This window comes from Equus caballus, chromosome 15 (genome assembly GCF_041296265.1).
Source record: "Equus caballus isolate H_3958 breed thoroughbred chromosome 15, TB-T2T, whole genome shotgun sequence".
Taxonomy (NCBI): domain Eukaryota; kingdom Metazoa; phylum Chordata; class Mammalia; order Perissodactyla; family Equidae; genus Equus; species Equus caballus.
The window spans coordinates 60,116,914-60,133,235 of NC_091698.1; the positions used below are offsets into that span (position 1 = coordinate 60,116,914).

The following is a 16,322-nucleotide window of genomic DNA, read 5'->3' on the forward strand; positions in this document are numbered from 1 at the left end:
AGTAGGGACAGATATGGGGATCACTTGTCTAAGGTCTGCAGAGGATAGTGTTAAGCAAAAATAATATAAAAGGTATCCTCTAGGAGAGATACCAAAATCAAAGTGAGGTTGAACAAGTAAATTGTCAGTCCAAGGGAAGTATAGGCTGAGAGGAGGACTCCTGGTAGGAGGCAATGGGACAGAATCAAAACAGACAAGAGGATCCATAGAATTAGGACAGGTGCAGAAATTTCCTGAGGTAGAGTGCATTCTGCATAAAGCTTCAAAGAGCATGTTCTGCAATGTGGGCTGGAAAGGGAAGTGGACAAACACAGTTCCTTCAAGATCACAGCCTGGCAGAAAAGAGAGATAACACCCATTTCATTCTGCACACATACCTGTCAGCTCCACACAACAGCTCCCTAAGCCTGGACACATGCCTCAGTAAAATGCTCAGTTTGTGTTGCATGGATGGATGATAATAATGAAGATTATGTCAAACAGACAAAAGAGGCTGTTGATGAAGAGATAGGGGAGGGAAGCGGAATGCTGCAAAGACAAAAAGTCAGGACACCTGGTTCTAGTCCTTGGCTCCGCCACTAACTAGGATTAACTTGGACAAGTCGTCTAAGCTCCAAGTTTCATGAAGGAGTTGGAGCAGAAGGTTGCAAAGATCCCTTTTTTCTTCTTTTTTCTTTTCATCATAGAATGAATTCATCTACCTTAAATCAGATTGGAAAGTCCTTTCTGATCCTGCCATTCTTCCAACTGATTTGAACAAATTTAAGTGTTTTATAACTCTCGGCCCTTTTAAAAATTAACTACAATTGAAGCATCTGCTTGAACAGAGTTATTAAAAAAACACACTTAAATCTAAGCAATATCCTTACAATATCTCTCTTGTGGATATGTAAACTTTTAACCTCTTACCTTGAGTAGAGTTTCCACATTTGCCCTATTTAATCAACAATAAAAGTCAGATATGTCATTCCTTATATTTTTTTTCATTAGCAGCATACTGTAAATTGCAAATAGAAAGAGGTGGGGTTTTTTTGGCCTTTCTACATTCTACAATGAGAAAGAAATTAATGCTAGTTTATCAAAATAATTTATGCTTTAAAATTCCTCAAAGAGCAGAGAGAAAATAGTAACATCCATTCCATTTTAGGCTTTGGTTTCAGCAATTACACTGGTATAGGATATGACATACTAAGGGAAAAAATCATAAATCAGTATTGCCAATGCTATTACACCATTTTGTTTTGTTTTGTTTTGTTGAGGAAGATTAGCCCTGAGCTAACTACTGCCAGTCCTCCTGTTTTTGCTGAGGAAGCCTGGCCCTGAGCTAACGTCCATGCCCATCTTCCTCTACTTTATATGTGGAACGCCTACCACAGCATGGTGTGCCAAGCAGTGCCACGTCCACACCCAGGATCCAAACCGGCAAACCCCAGGCAGCTGAGAAGCAGAACGTGCACACTTAACCGCTGAGCCACCAGGTCAGCCCCTATTATACTGTTTTTTTGATTTTAGATTTCAACATACACAATATCTTTGATTTTTGTTTGAACCATTGCTCCCTCTAAAATTAACTTAAATATTTTCAAAGAGATTTTAAAACCTACTTTATCTGTAATCAGCATCAAGATAAAAGATTAGTATTCATAAAAGGACAGATGAGGAGAATTTTTTATTTTAATAAAAATCCACAAAGTGAAGGAAAAAATAATTCAAGTAAGGTGAAACAAAGTTGGAAAATAGAACAAAGGAAATTCTAAAAGTCATCAAAATATTATGGAAAGATTCCAAACTGGCAAAAGTGGGAGAGTGATGATCCATTTCTTTTACATATCGAAATAAAATTACTGATTTTCAGGGGGTATTATTTCTAATTCCATACTCCATAATGCAATCATCTTGAAACCCCATCAGCCTTGATTAGCCAAACGAAGTTTCCGGAAAAGCTAAGTTTGAAAGGAGAGAAGGAGGAACTTGTAGCCGAAAACAAAATAAAGCTTCACATCTGTGTTCGCATCTGAAGTTGCTCTGTAAGATCTGATAACTTGCTAGAAAGCAATCTTTTTTGCAAGGCAATGGATTTACATCATACATTTTATCTCTCCAAGGAAATTCTAATTACTGGTTCCAATCATTTCTGATTGATTTGCTTTTTATTCATCCAAGGTATTCTCTGCTCTATGATGAAATCAAGCCTTCAATAAAATTCCAAAAATTTCAGAACAATTTACAAGCTCCAGATGACTGAAAGTTTTCTCATGTCCTTTTGGCATTCAGAAAGAGAGTTTCACCAAATATATTCCGCAGAAAAATACATCTGGCACTCACTAAAACAAAGAACTAACCAATGACATACTTGAAGCAAATTAATGTCACATAAATGCAAATTTGCCAATGTTCTTTGAGGCCAAAGCTGCAATCCAAACTCCGTGTATTTCAATGAATCCTCTTCTTAAGCACAGGCCACCAGTCACAGGGGTTAATGTTTGAGTGTATTTTAACAATCAACTTAACAAATACACATTCTCTTCTGTGTACAAGTTTATAATGGTTTATATCTCTGCGTGTGTGTATTAGAAAAGACTTAGCATCTGCTGAAAGCCCACTTAAATTCATCTTTTCTCTTGGCCTGAGGCTGACTCAAATTCAGTGACAAAAGATGAAACAGAATCAAAGAATTTTAGCACTAAAAAGAATATTAGAAGCTATCTCTTCCAAGGACTTGTTTCAGTAATGGCAAGTATATCAGAAATCCATATGTGTATTCATCATGAGACTATTTTCATGGATAATATGGTAAATCTAGCTATTTAAAAATATTGAAGTTTTAAGCATCAATATGAAAGCAGCCCAAGAAAATAAATAATCAACATTATTCTTGCAAGAGAATGTTACAGGGCTATCAGTAATCAGTGAGCAATTTTTATCGGGTCACTAAGAATATTAATATTTAACAAATAAGCTCTTTCTATGAAAGGAAGAAGCTTATACAGCCAATTCTGGCTCCAGCGTTGGCTTCTCCTTCAACAGCTTTCTAAGAGAATATACTTTTACAAACCAACTGGACCCAAACATTGCCCAGTTTGGCTACATGGCCAGAAATTGTAGGCTAATTCTGTGATTCATGTTTTGGTCTCTAGAATGCCAGGAAAACCCAGTGTGGGTCCTTGTTGGGCACAGTTAGCCTACATCTTCATCAGCCACTCTTAGAAATGAGTCACACTGATAGGACATCTTTGATTCAGATAGACACTCCAAAGCACATGGAAATTTAAAGCATAGTCATCAACATCTGTGAATCTCTTCTGAAATTGTGATTTTTTTTCGCCAAACAGATCTTCAAATCTTTAAAATTTCAGATTCCTCTGAGCTCATAGCAATTCAGCAACGTGAATTTATTGCAGTCTCCCACTGTAGTCTGCTCAATCTATGCATCCAGTTTGAATCTCTGTAACTGCACTACACTGAAGAAATCATCCATGCCTCTGTGCTGTCCCTGCAAGCTTAAATTCAGTTGGTTGAGGGTAGGGAACAACAGAGAGGAGCAGACAGCCTGCTTTTGAACTCTACTCTGCTGCTCACTAACTATATGACCAGGGTGAGTTACTAAACTACTCTGTGCCTCAATTTCCTTTTTAGTAAAATAGGCATAATAATAGTGCTGTTGAGTTAACACATACTAAGTGCTTACTAGTTCCTGACACAGTGTAAGTACTATATAAGTATTAGCCATTACTATTTACTATCAGTAAGGAAGTATAGTTTTATAAGCCACTTGCAATTCAAAAAATTAGGTATCTCAGAGCCATTTATTCAAAATTACCATCATCTCAGGATGTTGCTCAGTATAGGGCCACACATGTCCACGACACACTCATCAAACTGCAGTGGACTAAGTATGTGGACCCTATTTCTCCTAAATATCCCATAAACTAGAGACAGTTACACACAAAAATATTAAGAAAATTTTCAACCTTAATCATTTGTTTTATCCTATCATACACTGAATCTGATTCACTAAGCTCACGGCGTAAACTCATGAGTGATAGGTCACTGTGATTAATAATCACAAGAGCAGCTAAAGCTATGTGCAAGGAATTATACTAAGGACTTTATGTGCTTTCTCTTATTTAAAACTCATAAAAACTCTACAAGATAGTAATTATCATTTTCCCCCTTTTACATATGAGGAAACTGAGGCCCAAAGAGGTTAAGTAACCTTCCCAAGTTCACATAGCCAGTGATTGGCACAGTCAGAACTTGAACCCAGGCTCTCCAGACCCAAGCCCAAATGCTACCCTGTTCTCTCATTGGGGATTATCTTAGGGTGTGTCTATCATTTCTGAACCAATCACTGTGGCAATAGGAGAACTGATGCTATGATTGACAGAGGCTAAGCCACATGCTCACCCAAAGAGTCAAAGGAAAAGTAAGCTTCATGCAAATCATATAGACTGGAAATGGTCTAGGTCAAACCATGGTGTCTGGATTCAAGGATAGTAGGGATCAGTAGGCAAAGGATATAAATGAAATAAGAGCCCAGGGTGGATGCCCCAGCTTGCAGCCTGCCTTGTAGTTCACAGAGGCAGGCCTAAATCTAGAAGTCTTGACAGCCCATGTAAAATGGGCTGTCTTCCAGTCAGAGAAGCCTGGAGTTGTGGGCCATTGCTCTTTGTATCCTCAGTTTCATCAGCACACAGAAACAACTTAAACCACTACAGAAGACAATAATTCTGCCATATCACCAGGCCTAATAGCCAGGTTCTGGGCCTTGACATTCTTGTTGCACTGGCACGGAGCCATTTCCCCCAATTTTCAGGACCTAGGAGTTTTCCCTTTGTGTATACTTAGGGCATTCTATGGGCAGGCCTGATCATGGCCAACCATTATAAGAGTTGGTTTCTAAAGGAAAACCAGGATATTATTACTAGAAGAAGAGGGAATAGATGAGGAACAGGCAAAAGCAATGTGATAAATACAAGTACAATATAATAACTACACATAAATACTGTTACCCTGGTCAACGTTTGTGCAGAACTGACTCAAAGAAGCTGAGTGACTGCCATGGTTACCCAGCTAGAGCAAAGCAAAGGCCAGGCAAGAACTCCTGGCTACCTGTCCTGTTTTCTTTCCACTACACAAATCTTTAACTTTGCCCAGGACTGAGGGGTTTCCCAGGACCCAGAACTTTCAGGACAAAAGTCCTGAGCAAACCAGGATGAGTTGATCACCCTCTTATTAATCCCCGTGTAATTGTTCCATCTTTACTACCTTCTTACTGAATTCATTTTTTCACAGATTTAACCTCCCAATTACACACATACCAGTGAATATTCTTATTCATGTTTTAACCACAGAACTTGTTGACTCCATTAATTAAAAAAAAAAACCCATGTGGATCCTTGAGACCTCTAATTATTTTCAGGAATTTTTTTTAAAAAGAAATATTAAAGAAAACATAATAATGTAACTTTTTCTTTTTGACACATATAGTGTAATAGCTGGCAAACTGGGAAGCAGAGGGTTCCCTTATAAAAGTGGGTCACTGGTTACCTTTTAAATCACACAAAGAGAAACCAGAGTTGTGTTGCCTTCCTGAGGCAGTGACTCCTACAGGGAGTATTCAAGTCTTAAATCTTTGAAAATCACACTCACACAAAAAAGGCAAGGAGGTAGTGGGGGGACTCAGAAGCTGATCCAAGCAGAAGTGGCTGAAATGCTCAGCTCACCCAAGGAGAGAAAGGCTGAGAATCTCACCCAACAGCCTCTCCCAAGAAACACTTAAGGGCTGCCACTCTGGAGTGCAAGACAACAAAGGCCAAAGCTCCCAGAGTAGGAGGCTTCCTCACGCTAGCAGTGACCGCATTTTCTGCTGCAAGTAACTGAACACCTGACTCAAAACTGGCTTGATCCATGAGGAAATATATTGCCTTATAAAACTGGAGTGCACAGGTAGAACAGAGTCCACATTTGGCTGATTTGGAGGCTCAACCATCAGGGCCACATTATAACTTTCATGGTCCCTAGGCACTTTTGCCTTCATGGGCCTCTTCTTCCATAAAAAATTATATTTTATGACTGCAATGGTATAAAGACAAATATAATTCAGGCTGGATGACATTTATTTTTTCCTTCTGACTCTAAAAGAAATTAAAACTTTGTGGAGGACTCCTAAAAGTATCATGGGTCCTAGGGTCAGTTGGCCTTATGAACAATCCATCAAGACTCCAGGTTCTCTCCACGTGCTGGCCACTCACAGCATGTATCACCTTTGTGTTCAGGCTGGCTTACCTCCAGACTGTAACATGGCTCTCAGTGGCAACTGAGGCAAATGGCTCTATTGTTCCCCTTCCCTGTGAACTTGGAAGGCCTTTCCCCTAACTATGGAAAAGAAATACTTCCTTTCAGTTCTGATAGGTCCTAAGCAGGACAAAGGCCTACTTGGTAACAACATCCAGAGAATGCCATTGATGATTTCTTTTTTGTTTGTTTGTTTGTGTTTGTTTTTTTTTTGTGCTGAGGAAGATTCACCCTGAGTTAATATCTGCGCCAATCTTCCCCTATTTTGTATGTGGGTCACTGCCACAGCATGGCTACCGACAACTGGTGTAGGTCCGTGCCTGGGAACCAAACCCAGGCCACCAAAATGTAACGTGCCGAACTTAACCACTAGGCATGGGGCCTGCCCCCATTGCTGATTTCATTATCCTTGGAATAGTCAGGACATAGCCTATTGTTAGGAAGAGGAATCATACCTAAATAATACTGGGTGATGTTAGGATGGAGGAATGGTCTAATATAGCCCCCCACATGATACATTCTAATATCTCAGAACAATCATTCACATGTGTTGGATATTTGCTATGAGCTTCTCACTTAGTCCACAACATTAAGAAGTAGAAAGTATTATTCTCCTCATTTTACAGAAGCAGGAACTGAGGTTTAGAGAGCTTACAAGATTTGCCCATGGTAAGATTTTTGTAAATAACACATAAAAAGGAGAAAACATAAAAGAAAACAATAATAAATAAGACTTCATCAAAATGAAAAATGTTTGCTCTCAAAAGAACATTAATAAAATGAAAAGGCAAAGCAAAGTCTGGGAGAAAATACTAAAAAAATATATATCTGACAAAGGACTTTCTGGAAGACTATATTTTTTAAAAACTCTTACAATTAATAAAATAGCAAAAAAAACAAACAATAAAGAAATGAATTAAAGATTTGAATGAGCTCTTCACAAAGGAAGCTATATTGATGGACAAGAAGCATATAAAAATGCTCAGTATCACTAGATATCACAGAAATATAAAATAAAACCGCAATGAGATGCCACTTACACACCCATCATAACAGCTAACATTTTAAATGACCAATAATACCAGGTGTTGGCAAGGATGCAGAGCAAATGGAATCTCACATATTGCTGGTAGGAATGTAAAATGGTACAGTCATTTTGGGAAACAGTTTGGCACTTTCTTATAAAATTAAATATACCCTGACCATATGACCCAGCAGTCCCACTTCTAAATATCTACCCAAAAGAAAGGAAACATATGTCTACACAAAGACTTCTACGTGAATGTCCATGACAGCTTTATTCATCAACAATCCAAATATCCATCAACAGTGAACAGATAAACTCAAATCAGGATTTATCCACACAATGGAATACTACTCAGCAACAAAAAGGAATGAACTTCTGATATACCTAACAACAAGGACACATCTCAAAAGCGTGCTGAGGGAAGGAAGCCAGACATAAAAGAGTACATACTCTCAGATTCCATTTATATGAACTTCTGGTAAGAAAAGCCTGCAGGGGAGCAAGGGTGTAAGGAGGAAGACCAAGTAGGAGGCAGTTGTACTAATCCAGATGGAAGATGGTGGTGGCTCAGATCAGAAGTGGTGGCTCATCACAAAAGAAGTGATGAGAAGTGGTCCAATTCTAGACATATTTTGAAGATGAAGCCAACAGAGTTTTCTGAAGAATTGAATGCAGCCTGTGTGAGAAAAAGAGAAATCAAGGATGATGCCATGATCTTGGACCTGAGCAAATGGAAAGAAAAAATTGCTATTGATTGAGATGGTGAAGCAGGTCGGTAGCATAGGTTGGGAGAGAGGGGGAAATCAGCAGACCTGTTCAGTTTGAAACGTCCTTTTAGGTGTACAGATGAAGATAACAAGTCAATGGCTGGATATACAGAAAGATTTCCAGGCTGGAGATAGAAATTTGCGAGTTTTAATCCACTTTCTCCAGGGAAAGGGCTGAGGAATGTAGAAAGAATTCAAAAAGAAATAGAAGAAAATGTTTGGACAGATCTTTTTATTATACAAAAGCAAAGATCCATTTTTTTAAAAAAGCTTGGAGGTCATTAATGATTGGGAAAACAAACATTTGAATTTTGGTAGTAAAAATCTTCAATACTACTGGCAAAATCCCATATACTCAAGAAGGTTCGGGGTCATGAAGCTCTTCTGATCTTGTCCAATATTGTGGCTTGCAACCAAAATGACAAGGTCTGGGCAATCCATTGCCTACCCCCAGATAAGGGGAGAAGCTTCCACCTGACTGCTCTCTCTCTCTCTTCTCGCACTGTCTACCACATTCCCTCTATAGTAAGCAGGGAAGGGAAAGGAGCTATTCCTCTCCCTCCCACCCTCTGTCTCCTTCTCTCTGTTAAAGTCTTTAACACCTTCAGTTTGCACATTGTCTCATTCATGAAATTGTATTTGGCTGTTTGCTTCTTAGAAGACATGACTGCCTTGGAAGCAAACTATTAATCTGACTTTAGAGTTGGAGACTTTAGAGATAACTGCAGTCTGTGTGGGATGACTTAAAGAAGCCAAGAAAAAAGAAATTTTTCTCTCCAGATTCCTGAAATTCCACCATTAGTGTGAAAGGTGGGAGTAAAATGCCCAACTTGGAATGACCAGTATTGGGGACTCCCCTAAGTGAACCAGTGGAGTACAAGCAAAGCAGTAAATGAGAAAAGGGGCCCATAAAAAAGGGAGGTTTGAGAGATCAAAAACAAACCCAACCTCACAATTTTGTTAGTGTGAGTTCTACTTGGCCCATTCCCAACACTTGCCATACAGTAGGTCACAAATATTTGTTAAATGAATGAATTCTCTTTTTTCTACATTTGACCTTCCCCCACTCCAAAAAAAAAAAAAAAAAAAAAAAGGACCTGAAAGAAAAGGCAAAAGAATCAGTTCTTTGAATGAGGTTAATTTACTCTCTTAGCGTTGACTTACTGGGGGAAAAAAATTAAGCGACTTCTCAGGACCCTCAGAAGCTCTCTTCGAGAGATGTTTTCCCCTCTGCCGGGCACGAGAAATTAATTGCCCGGGAGGCTGGAGCATCACCAAGGGTAATTCAAACCCCAGACATCACACGCCAAATGTGCCATCTTCGGCCTGGGGTTCCGGCGTGTCTGGGAACTGGGGGTGAGGTGCTGGCAGGGGAGGGCAGGCGGGGTAACGGAGACCGCCCTAGGAAGAGGGATGCGGCCAGAGCTGCGCAGTGCGCTCTCCCGACCGGCTTGCAGCGCTTGGCTCAGCCGTTGCGCCTCCCTCAGCTTTCTCCTCCGCCCCCCTCGCCCTCCCCCTTTCCCTCCCTTTCTCCTCCTCCTCCTGCCGCCGCGGCCGCTGCCAGACCTCGCCAGTTCAGACCCACGGGGCTGCCCTACCCTGCGCTCTCCCCTCGCTGCCCGGGCCCGGAGCGCAGCGCGGCCGCGCAGGTAGGAGCCCCCGACACGGGGGTCGCACCAGTGCGTCCAGTGCCCGCGAGGCCGGCGCAGGGGAGTAAGTGGGGTGACCTGAGGGGTGCAGTGTAGAGAACTACCTCAGATTGTGCAGGATCTCATAGGCAAAAAGGGAGGTAGAGGTGTGCAGTCTCGGAATGCGATCTGTCAGCATGTGCGAGTACCCGGGTGACATCTGTTTGGATGGGCATGTGTGTGCGCGCCGACAATCACCCGACCGGGCTTTGCCCATAAACGAGGTTTTGAAAGTTTCAGGGGGCCAATGTGCGAGATTTAAGCCACACCTGAATTCCACAGGAGCTGGTTAGAAGCTGCAGCGCTGAGTAGCTCCTGGGGACTGCCGCCTGTTAACTGTTCAGGAAGGGGACCTCACCTCCCTGGGGGCGCCAGGCCGGCCGCCCCGAAACTGGTACCTCAGGTTGCGGTATGGTCCCCTGGTTCCGCTCTTAGGCAGCCGCGATCCTGAAGGTAGCAGGCGAGGACCGAGACACTGATAGGTACAAGGGAATCAGACGCTTTGGGCGACTGGCCCCACACAACCTGGAGCTTTTAAACAAAGCTGCGCGCAGAGAACCGCGTGGAAGTGCCACTTTGAGACTTTGTGCTGGGAAATGTGAGAAGGAGCTCCGAAGGGCAGGTATTCTACTAGGGGAGGAGATTGCTCCCCGAGTTTTGTTTTGGTGTTTTGTTTAAAAAAAAAAAAAAGTTTGAAGCCAAGGTAATTCATATTGGTTCACAGGTATTTCTGCTGAGTTGTGCAACGAACTTCCCTAGCATATAGGGAAAGACTTAACGTTCAAGGGAATATGAGATTTGCTGCCCCGCCTCCACCCTCGCAAAAAAAAAAAAGCACCATCTCCTTTGAAATTAATTGCCCCCTATTTTTTCTCTTCCACTCCCTTTCTGGAGTCTGTTGTGTAGATGCAGTATAAAACGCACGCTGTACATCCCTTGTATATATTCAGCGGAGCCGGATGGACTAAAGTGAAATGTAATCCTGCAGCCGTTTTTTCGTGCCTCCTTTGCCCACAGGAAGGTTGAGGAGGGGGAGGGGAGGGGAGATGAGAAAGTAGACTGGAAGTTGGATATGATGGAGCCTCAGCCTCCCCCGCACTCCCTTCCTTGCTTGTTACTTCACGGCTAAGGTTTTATTTCCCCCGCAGCAGATAATAAGCATTGGTTTGTGTTCTGTTTTCTTAGAGGTTCAAGATGTTGAAAGCCCTTTTCCTAACTATGCTGACTCTGGCGCTGGTCAAGTCACAGGACACCGAAGAAACCATCACGTACACGGTAAGGGGCGATGGAATTTGAGATAAGTGCGGTTCAGCGGGATTCCGCGACACAAGGCAGACTTTATCCACTCCTGCCAGTGCATGCGGGCTGTACTCTGTGGGGGGTAATAAATTAAACAACGTTTTAGCATGGCTCACGTTTAAGATTTGTTGTAAAGTGCCAGTGGTCCTTTCAGAAGTTCATTTAGATCATTAATTGAGATAGGGACCAAAATGTCCCTTGCACAAGTGGGATTTGTGCAAGGCCAAAAAAGGGAACCCTTTTAAAACAAAACCCAAAGTAAGCTACATGTTTCCAACACGTTCAATAAATTAATGGGTATAAAAAGTTGGAAAACCTGGATTCCTATATACATGCAGATGAAACCAAAACTTGCAGAATAAGACTCAAATCAAGTAAGAAAGTTAAACATCAGAAAAGCACATTGCCTCATTTGTGCATGTGTCTTGTGTTCTCATGTAAGTGGCTTTTATTGACTTTATAAAGGCTATATATTCATTTATAGTATAACTGATAACTCATAAATGCCTTTCAGATAGACATTCTGTGTTACCAAAACGTGGTATTTGCTAAAATGGTTTTAAAATGCACTTTTTAAATTTGGTTTTACAAATAAGTATATCTGATATTTTCTAATTAGCATATCTGACATTTCCAAGTAATAATCGATTAATTAGTTAATTTCATGGGTATAACCAATGTTTAAAAACTAGTGAAAGTATCCTCTGGCCCCTCCCCCTGCCAGGTGTGGATGTGGTGAGGACAGAGGGCAGTACTCACCTCACTTCTGGTGAGTTTGTCTGCACCTCTATTTTGTGTTTTCTAGTCTTTAATCAATGTGAGGCAAATGACATTTGTCCTGGATCAGAATATGAAAAACATATTTTTCTACTTGTTCCCAATTTAAAATTAAGCAATTTACTCAAAAGAATGTGAAAAAATTTTGAAAATAAAACTCAAAAGTGAGCTTATGTCAATTACTGATAATAAACATTATCTCACTTTTTGGTACCATATTATCCCTAGAATGCTAGTATTCATCTGGCACATGTTCTTTGTTGTTGTTCAGATCAACTGTAAATCAAACAATGTTTAATATAAATATTTTGTTAACTTAATGGTAAATCTAGTTGCTTCCTCTGCTGAAGATAAATAAAGCAAGAGAAATGAATACATGTGTTGTTTATCTTCAAACGAAAATGTTTTGTTATTCAGGCTAAACTTACTACTTTCTTAGGGAGCTAAAATTAAATTAGCTACCCACTTTTGTGTTCATCTAATAAAAGACTTTATTGCTTTTACAATTGCTTATCTTATACCCCCTTCCATTTGCTCATCACCTAAAGCTTATTCCTCTTTAGCAGAGAAAGTTCCCTGTGGATTCAACACTATAGTTTTAAGACCACAAACTAGGGTTCACTATTATTATAACATATTTCTCAGATATGGCACCCTTTTTGTGCTAAGATTAGGTCTATTCTCTTTTGAATTCTGTATGCCTATTAATTCATGGTTAAAGGACAAGATGTAACTATTTTTTGAGTACTCCACTGTGGAGAGACTATCTCCTTTTAGCCTCACAGTAAAGTATGAGGTCAGTGACATCATCTTCCTTCTGCTGACAGTAGAACTGAAGATCAGAGAGAGTAGCTAACTTGCTAAAGGCTACACAGCCAGCAAGTGGTGAAGCTAAATTCAGTCTAGACTTGTTTGATAGTAGATTCATATTATATGTACTGGAACTAAATACCTAAAACAAACTGCAAGTCTTCTCTATTTAGCATAGGGACTATTCACATGAACTGTTATTTTGCTTGGCTTGAAAGATACTTTTCAGAAGGATGGGCTTATATCCACAAGATAGCCTTATAGTCCCCTTCCATATTAAAGATGGGGTCCATTAAGCTATTTACTTGCCGAGTATCTGCCATGTGCAAAAGCAATTCTCACCACTATCAAAAGAATTTGTTTATTTGTTTAAGAAAATTCAGATCTTAACCTCAGGGAATTTACCCTGGGAAAATGGTGTTGAAAACTACAAAGTTCCTAAGCAAATGCAAATATTATTATTATACAAATTATAATAAAGTTGCTAAAGAAATAGAAAAGTAAGGGGGTAATTAATGTCAATACTGGCATGTTGGAGGAGGTAGAACCTTGTGCTGGTTCTTGAAGGAAGTGATAACTTTGGATTAATCTGGAAAGTCTGAAGAGGAACCTGAATCAGAGAAAGTGGCATAATCACAGGCAAAAGTAAAAACAACCAAGTCAAGTCCAGGAGGCGACAAGTTCAGATGGGCTGGAGTTGGGTAGTGGGGAGAACCTAGAGATGATAATAATGGGAGATGAGAGGTCTGCAGGCTGCTGTGAGTGCTTAGATGGAGGAACAACATAACCAAGAGAGCAAGAAAGATTGTCATGGAGGCTGTGTGCAGCATGCACAGATATGGACCAGCTAAGGAGCCTTGCGTACTCATGAGGCCAGAAAGTCCTTACACCAATGTGGTAGATACAGAAATGGACACAAAGTCAGCAGAACTTGAAGGAAAATAATTGGAAAAGTTGATGTTAAAGTTGTAATCCTGGGTCTTAAGAAAAGTGGTAGTGCCTTGGGCAGTGTTGGGGAAACTAGAAAGAATTAATTTGGGAGATAAAGTGAGTTTAGTTCCCCCCCAAGTCTAAGATATCAGTAAAATATCTAAACTGATCTCTATCTCCATTCAGCTATTCACTTGCCAAGCATCTGTTGTGTACAAAAGCAACTCTTGGGTCTAGTAAAAGAACTTAAGTTCATTTGTTTGTTTACTCTACTTTTGCTCAATCCTTCCTGAAGCATCTTCCTCAACTCTGCATCTGATCAAATGTTTTCTTGAGCTTAAAAATTCCTCAGGGTCTCTTATCATTTAAAGCAGCACTTCTCAAGAAGTAACCCGTAGATGACCTGTATCAGAATCACGTGGGATGCTTGTTAGGCATTCAGATTGCAGGCCTCCTCCCCAGACCTACAGAATCAGATCTTTTGGGTGGGCTCAGGAGTCTGTATTTTAATAAGCACCTGAGGTGATTCTTAAGCATAATAAAGTTTGAGATTCACTCATCCTCAAAGTAGAATTCAGTTCCTGCTTGTCCCAAAGAAAGGCTTCCTAGATTTGGCCCTTCCTACCTTTCTAACCTCAACCCCACCCACCCAGGAGTACTTGCGGCCCCTTCCTTCTTTAACGGTTTTGTGCCTTTGATCACGTGATCCCTCATCCTAGAGTTCCAACATCTGCCTAGAAAGTCCTGTAAGGCCCAATTCACTTGTGACCTCCCCCATAAAGCCTTCCTTTCCATCCTGCCACACCCACCCACAGCCTCAGGCAGAGCCCATCACTCTTTCCACATGCATACTTATATCAGGGCACCTGACATCTTGCTCCAACTTATCTACCTGTCTGACTCCTCTTCTGGTCTGTGAGCTGCTTGAGGACAGGGACAAGGTCTTCACATCTTTGCATCCCAAGGGACTAGGATGCTGTCTGGTATGAGAAGGTACTCGATAGATGGATAGATGGTTTGCTCAGCAAGTGAACTAGGGAGGAGCTGTAGGAACTGAAGCTAGAAGGCAGGCCAGGGTGTGAGAGGGAGGCTGAGCATTCAGCTGAATAGGAATGATGAGGAAAGCTAGGTGCTGGGATGCTCTAAGAAAATTTGGAGGGGCCTGCCCGGTGGCGCAGCAGTTAAGTGCGCGCATTCCGCTTCGTCAGCCTGGGGTTCGCCGGTTCGGATCTCAGGTGCGGACATGGCACTGCTTGGCAAGCCGTGCTGTGGCAGGCATCCCACATGTAAAGTAGAGGAAGATGGGCACGGATTTAGCTCAGGGCCAGTCTTCCTGAGCAAAAAGAGGAGGATTGGCAGCAGATGTTAGCTCAGGGCTAATCTTCCTAAAAATAGAGTTGTTGATTTAAAAAAAGAAAGAAAGAAAGAAAAAATTTAGAGAGAAAGACAAGAGTCAAGGGCTGAAAAAAAGAACTCTATTGAATTTTTTTTTTTTTTTGGTAAAATTTACAATGTGGAAGAAGGAGCAAAAAAAGAGTAGTCAGAGAGATAGGAGATTAACATCAAGACAGAGAGAAAGGAATTCCAAGAAGATGGTTATGGGCCGCTGTACCAAACACAACAGAAGAGTTGAGGCAGCTGATGATTGAGAAGGGTCCCCTGAAGTAGTCCAATGCACAAATTTATCTTAAAAAAAGAAAAGCTAGAGACTGTTAAACTACCCATCTCATCATCTATCAAGGACTCCAGCACAAGTATTGTTGCCACATGTGTGAAGCTTTTAGAGGGACTTCTTAGGGAATGAATACTCAATTAACTGTCTCCTGGCCCCATCTTGATGTTCTCTTCACAGCAATGCACAGATGGATATGAGTGGGATCCTGTAAGACAGCAGTGCAAAGGTGAGCCAACTTCAAAGACTTCCCATCTGAACATAGCTTTCTGTCCCCACCTCATGTGTCATTCTTCATGTCCTGTTTATATTATACCAAAAAGGCATAAGCATATATTTACATGTTCAGTTTCCTCTCTAAGAAGATTCCTGACTTATTTTATTACTGACCACAGATATTGATGAATGTGACATTGTCCCAGACGCTTGCAAAGGTGGAATGAAATGTGTCAACCACTATGGAGGATACCTCTGCCTTCCTAAAACAGCCCAGATTATTGTCAATAATGAACAGCCTCAGCAAGAAACACCAGCAGCCGAAGCTGTAGGTGCAGCTGCAAATGCAGCCGCAGCCTCGGGTGCAACCCCTGGGAGTGTAGCAGCCAGTGGCATGGCAGCCACTGGAGTGATGCCTGGGGGTGGTTTTGTTGCCAGTGCTGCTGCTGAAGTGCAGACTGGCCGAAATAACTTTGTCATCCGGCGGAACCCAGCTGACCTTCAGCGCATTCCCTCCAACCCTTCTCACCGGATCCAGTGTGCAACAGGCTATGAGCAGAGTGAGCATAATGTGTGCCAAGGTAAGCATGACTTACAATACTAACAAGAAAGTTCTTGCCCAAGTGCACATCTTAGTGAGAATGATAGCAACTCACATTTATATAGAGCTTCCCACTCACCAGACATCGTGCTAAGTGCTTTGCCTGCATTATCATATTTAATTATCACAATAATCCTAAAAGGTAGTTGCTGCTGGTATTATCATTTTACAAATGAGGAAACCTTGGCTCAGAGAGGTCATCAGTGGTTCTCAACCTTAACTGCGCATATTTAGAGTC

At 41.2% G+C, this 16,322-nt stretch overlaps 1 protein-coding gene and 1 long non-coding RNA gene across 11 annotated transcripts in view; one reads left to right on the forward strand and one right to left on the reverse strand.

Annotated features, from left to right (window-relative positions):
* The window catches only part of LOC138917691 (uncharacterized), a 389,144-nt gene that overhangs the window by 149,683 nt on the left and 223,139 nt on the right, over positions 1 to 16,322 (reverse strand). The window lies entirely within an intron of this gene.
* The window catches only part of EFEMP1 (EGF containing fibulin extracellular matrix protein 1), a 59,562-nt gene continuing 52,740 nt past the window's right edge, over positions 9,501 to 16,322 (forward strand). For 2 of the 7 annotated variants that reach the window (XM_023619660.2, XM_070235478.1), the window contains exons 1-4: positions 9,654 to 10,401; positions 10,965 to 11,054; positions 15,448 to 15,496; positions 15,663 to 16,064. In XM_023619660.2, coding sequence (XP_023475428.1) covers positions 10,974 to 11,054; positions 15,448 to 15,496; positions 15,663 to 16,064 — 532 coding nt within the window. In that variant the 5' untranslated portion in view covers positions 9,654 to 10,401; positions 10,965 to 10,973. Of the gene's footprint in view, positions 10,402 to 10,632; positions 10,756 to 10,964; positions 11,055 to 15,447; positions 15,497 to 15,662; positions 16,065 to 16,322 lie in introns of those variants that run through there. The other 5 variants (XM_001917597.5, XM_070235475.1, XM_005599971.4 and 2 more) reach the window with 5 other exon arrangements.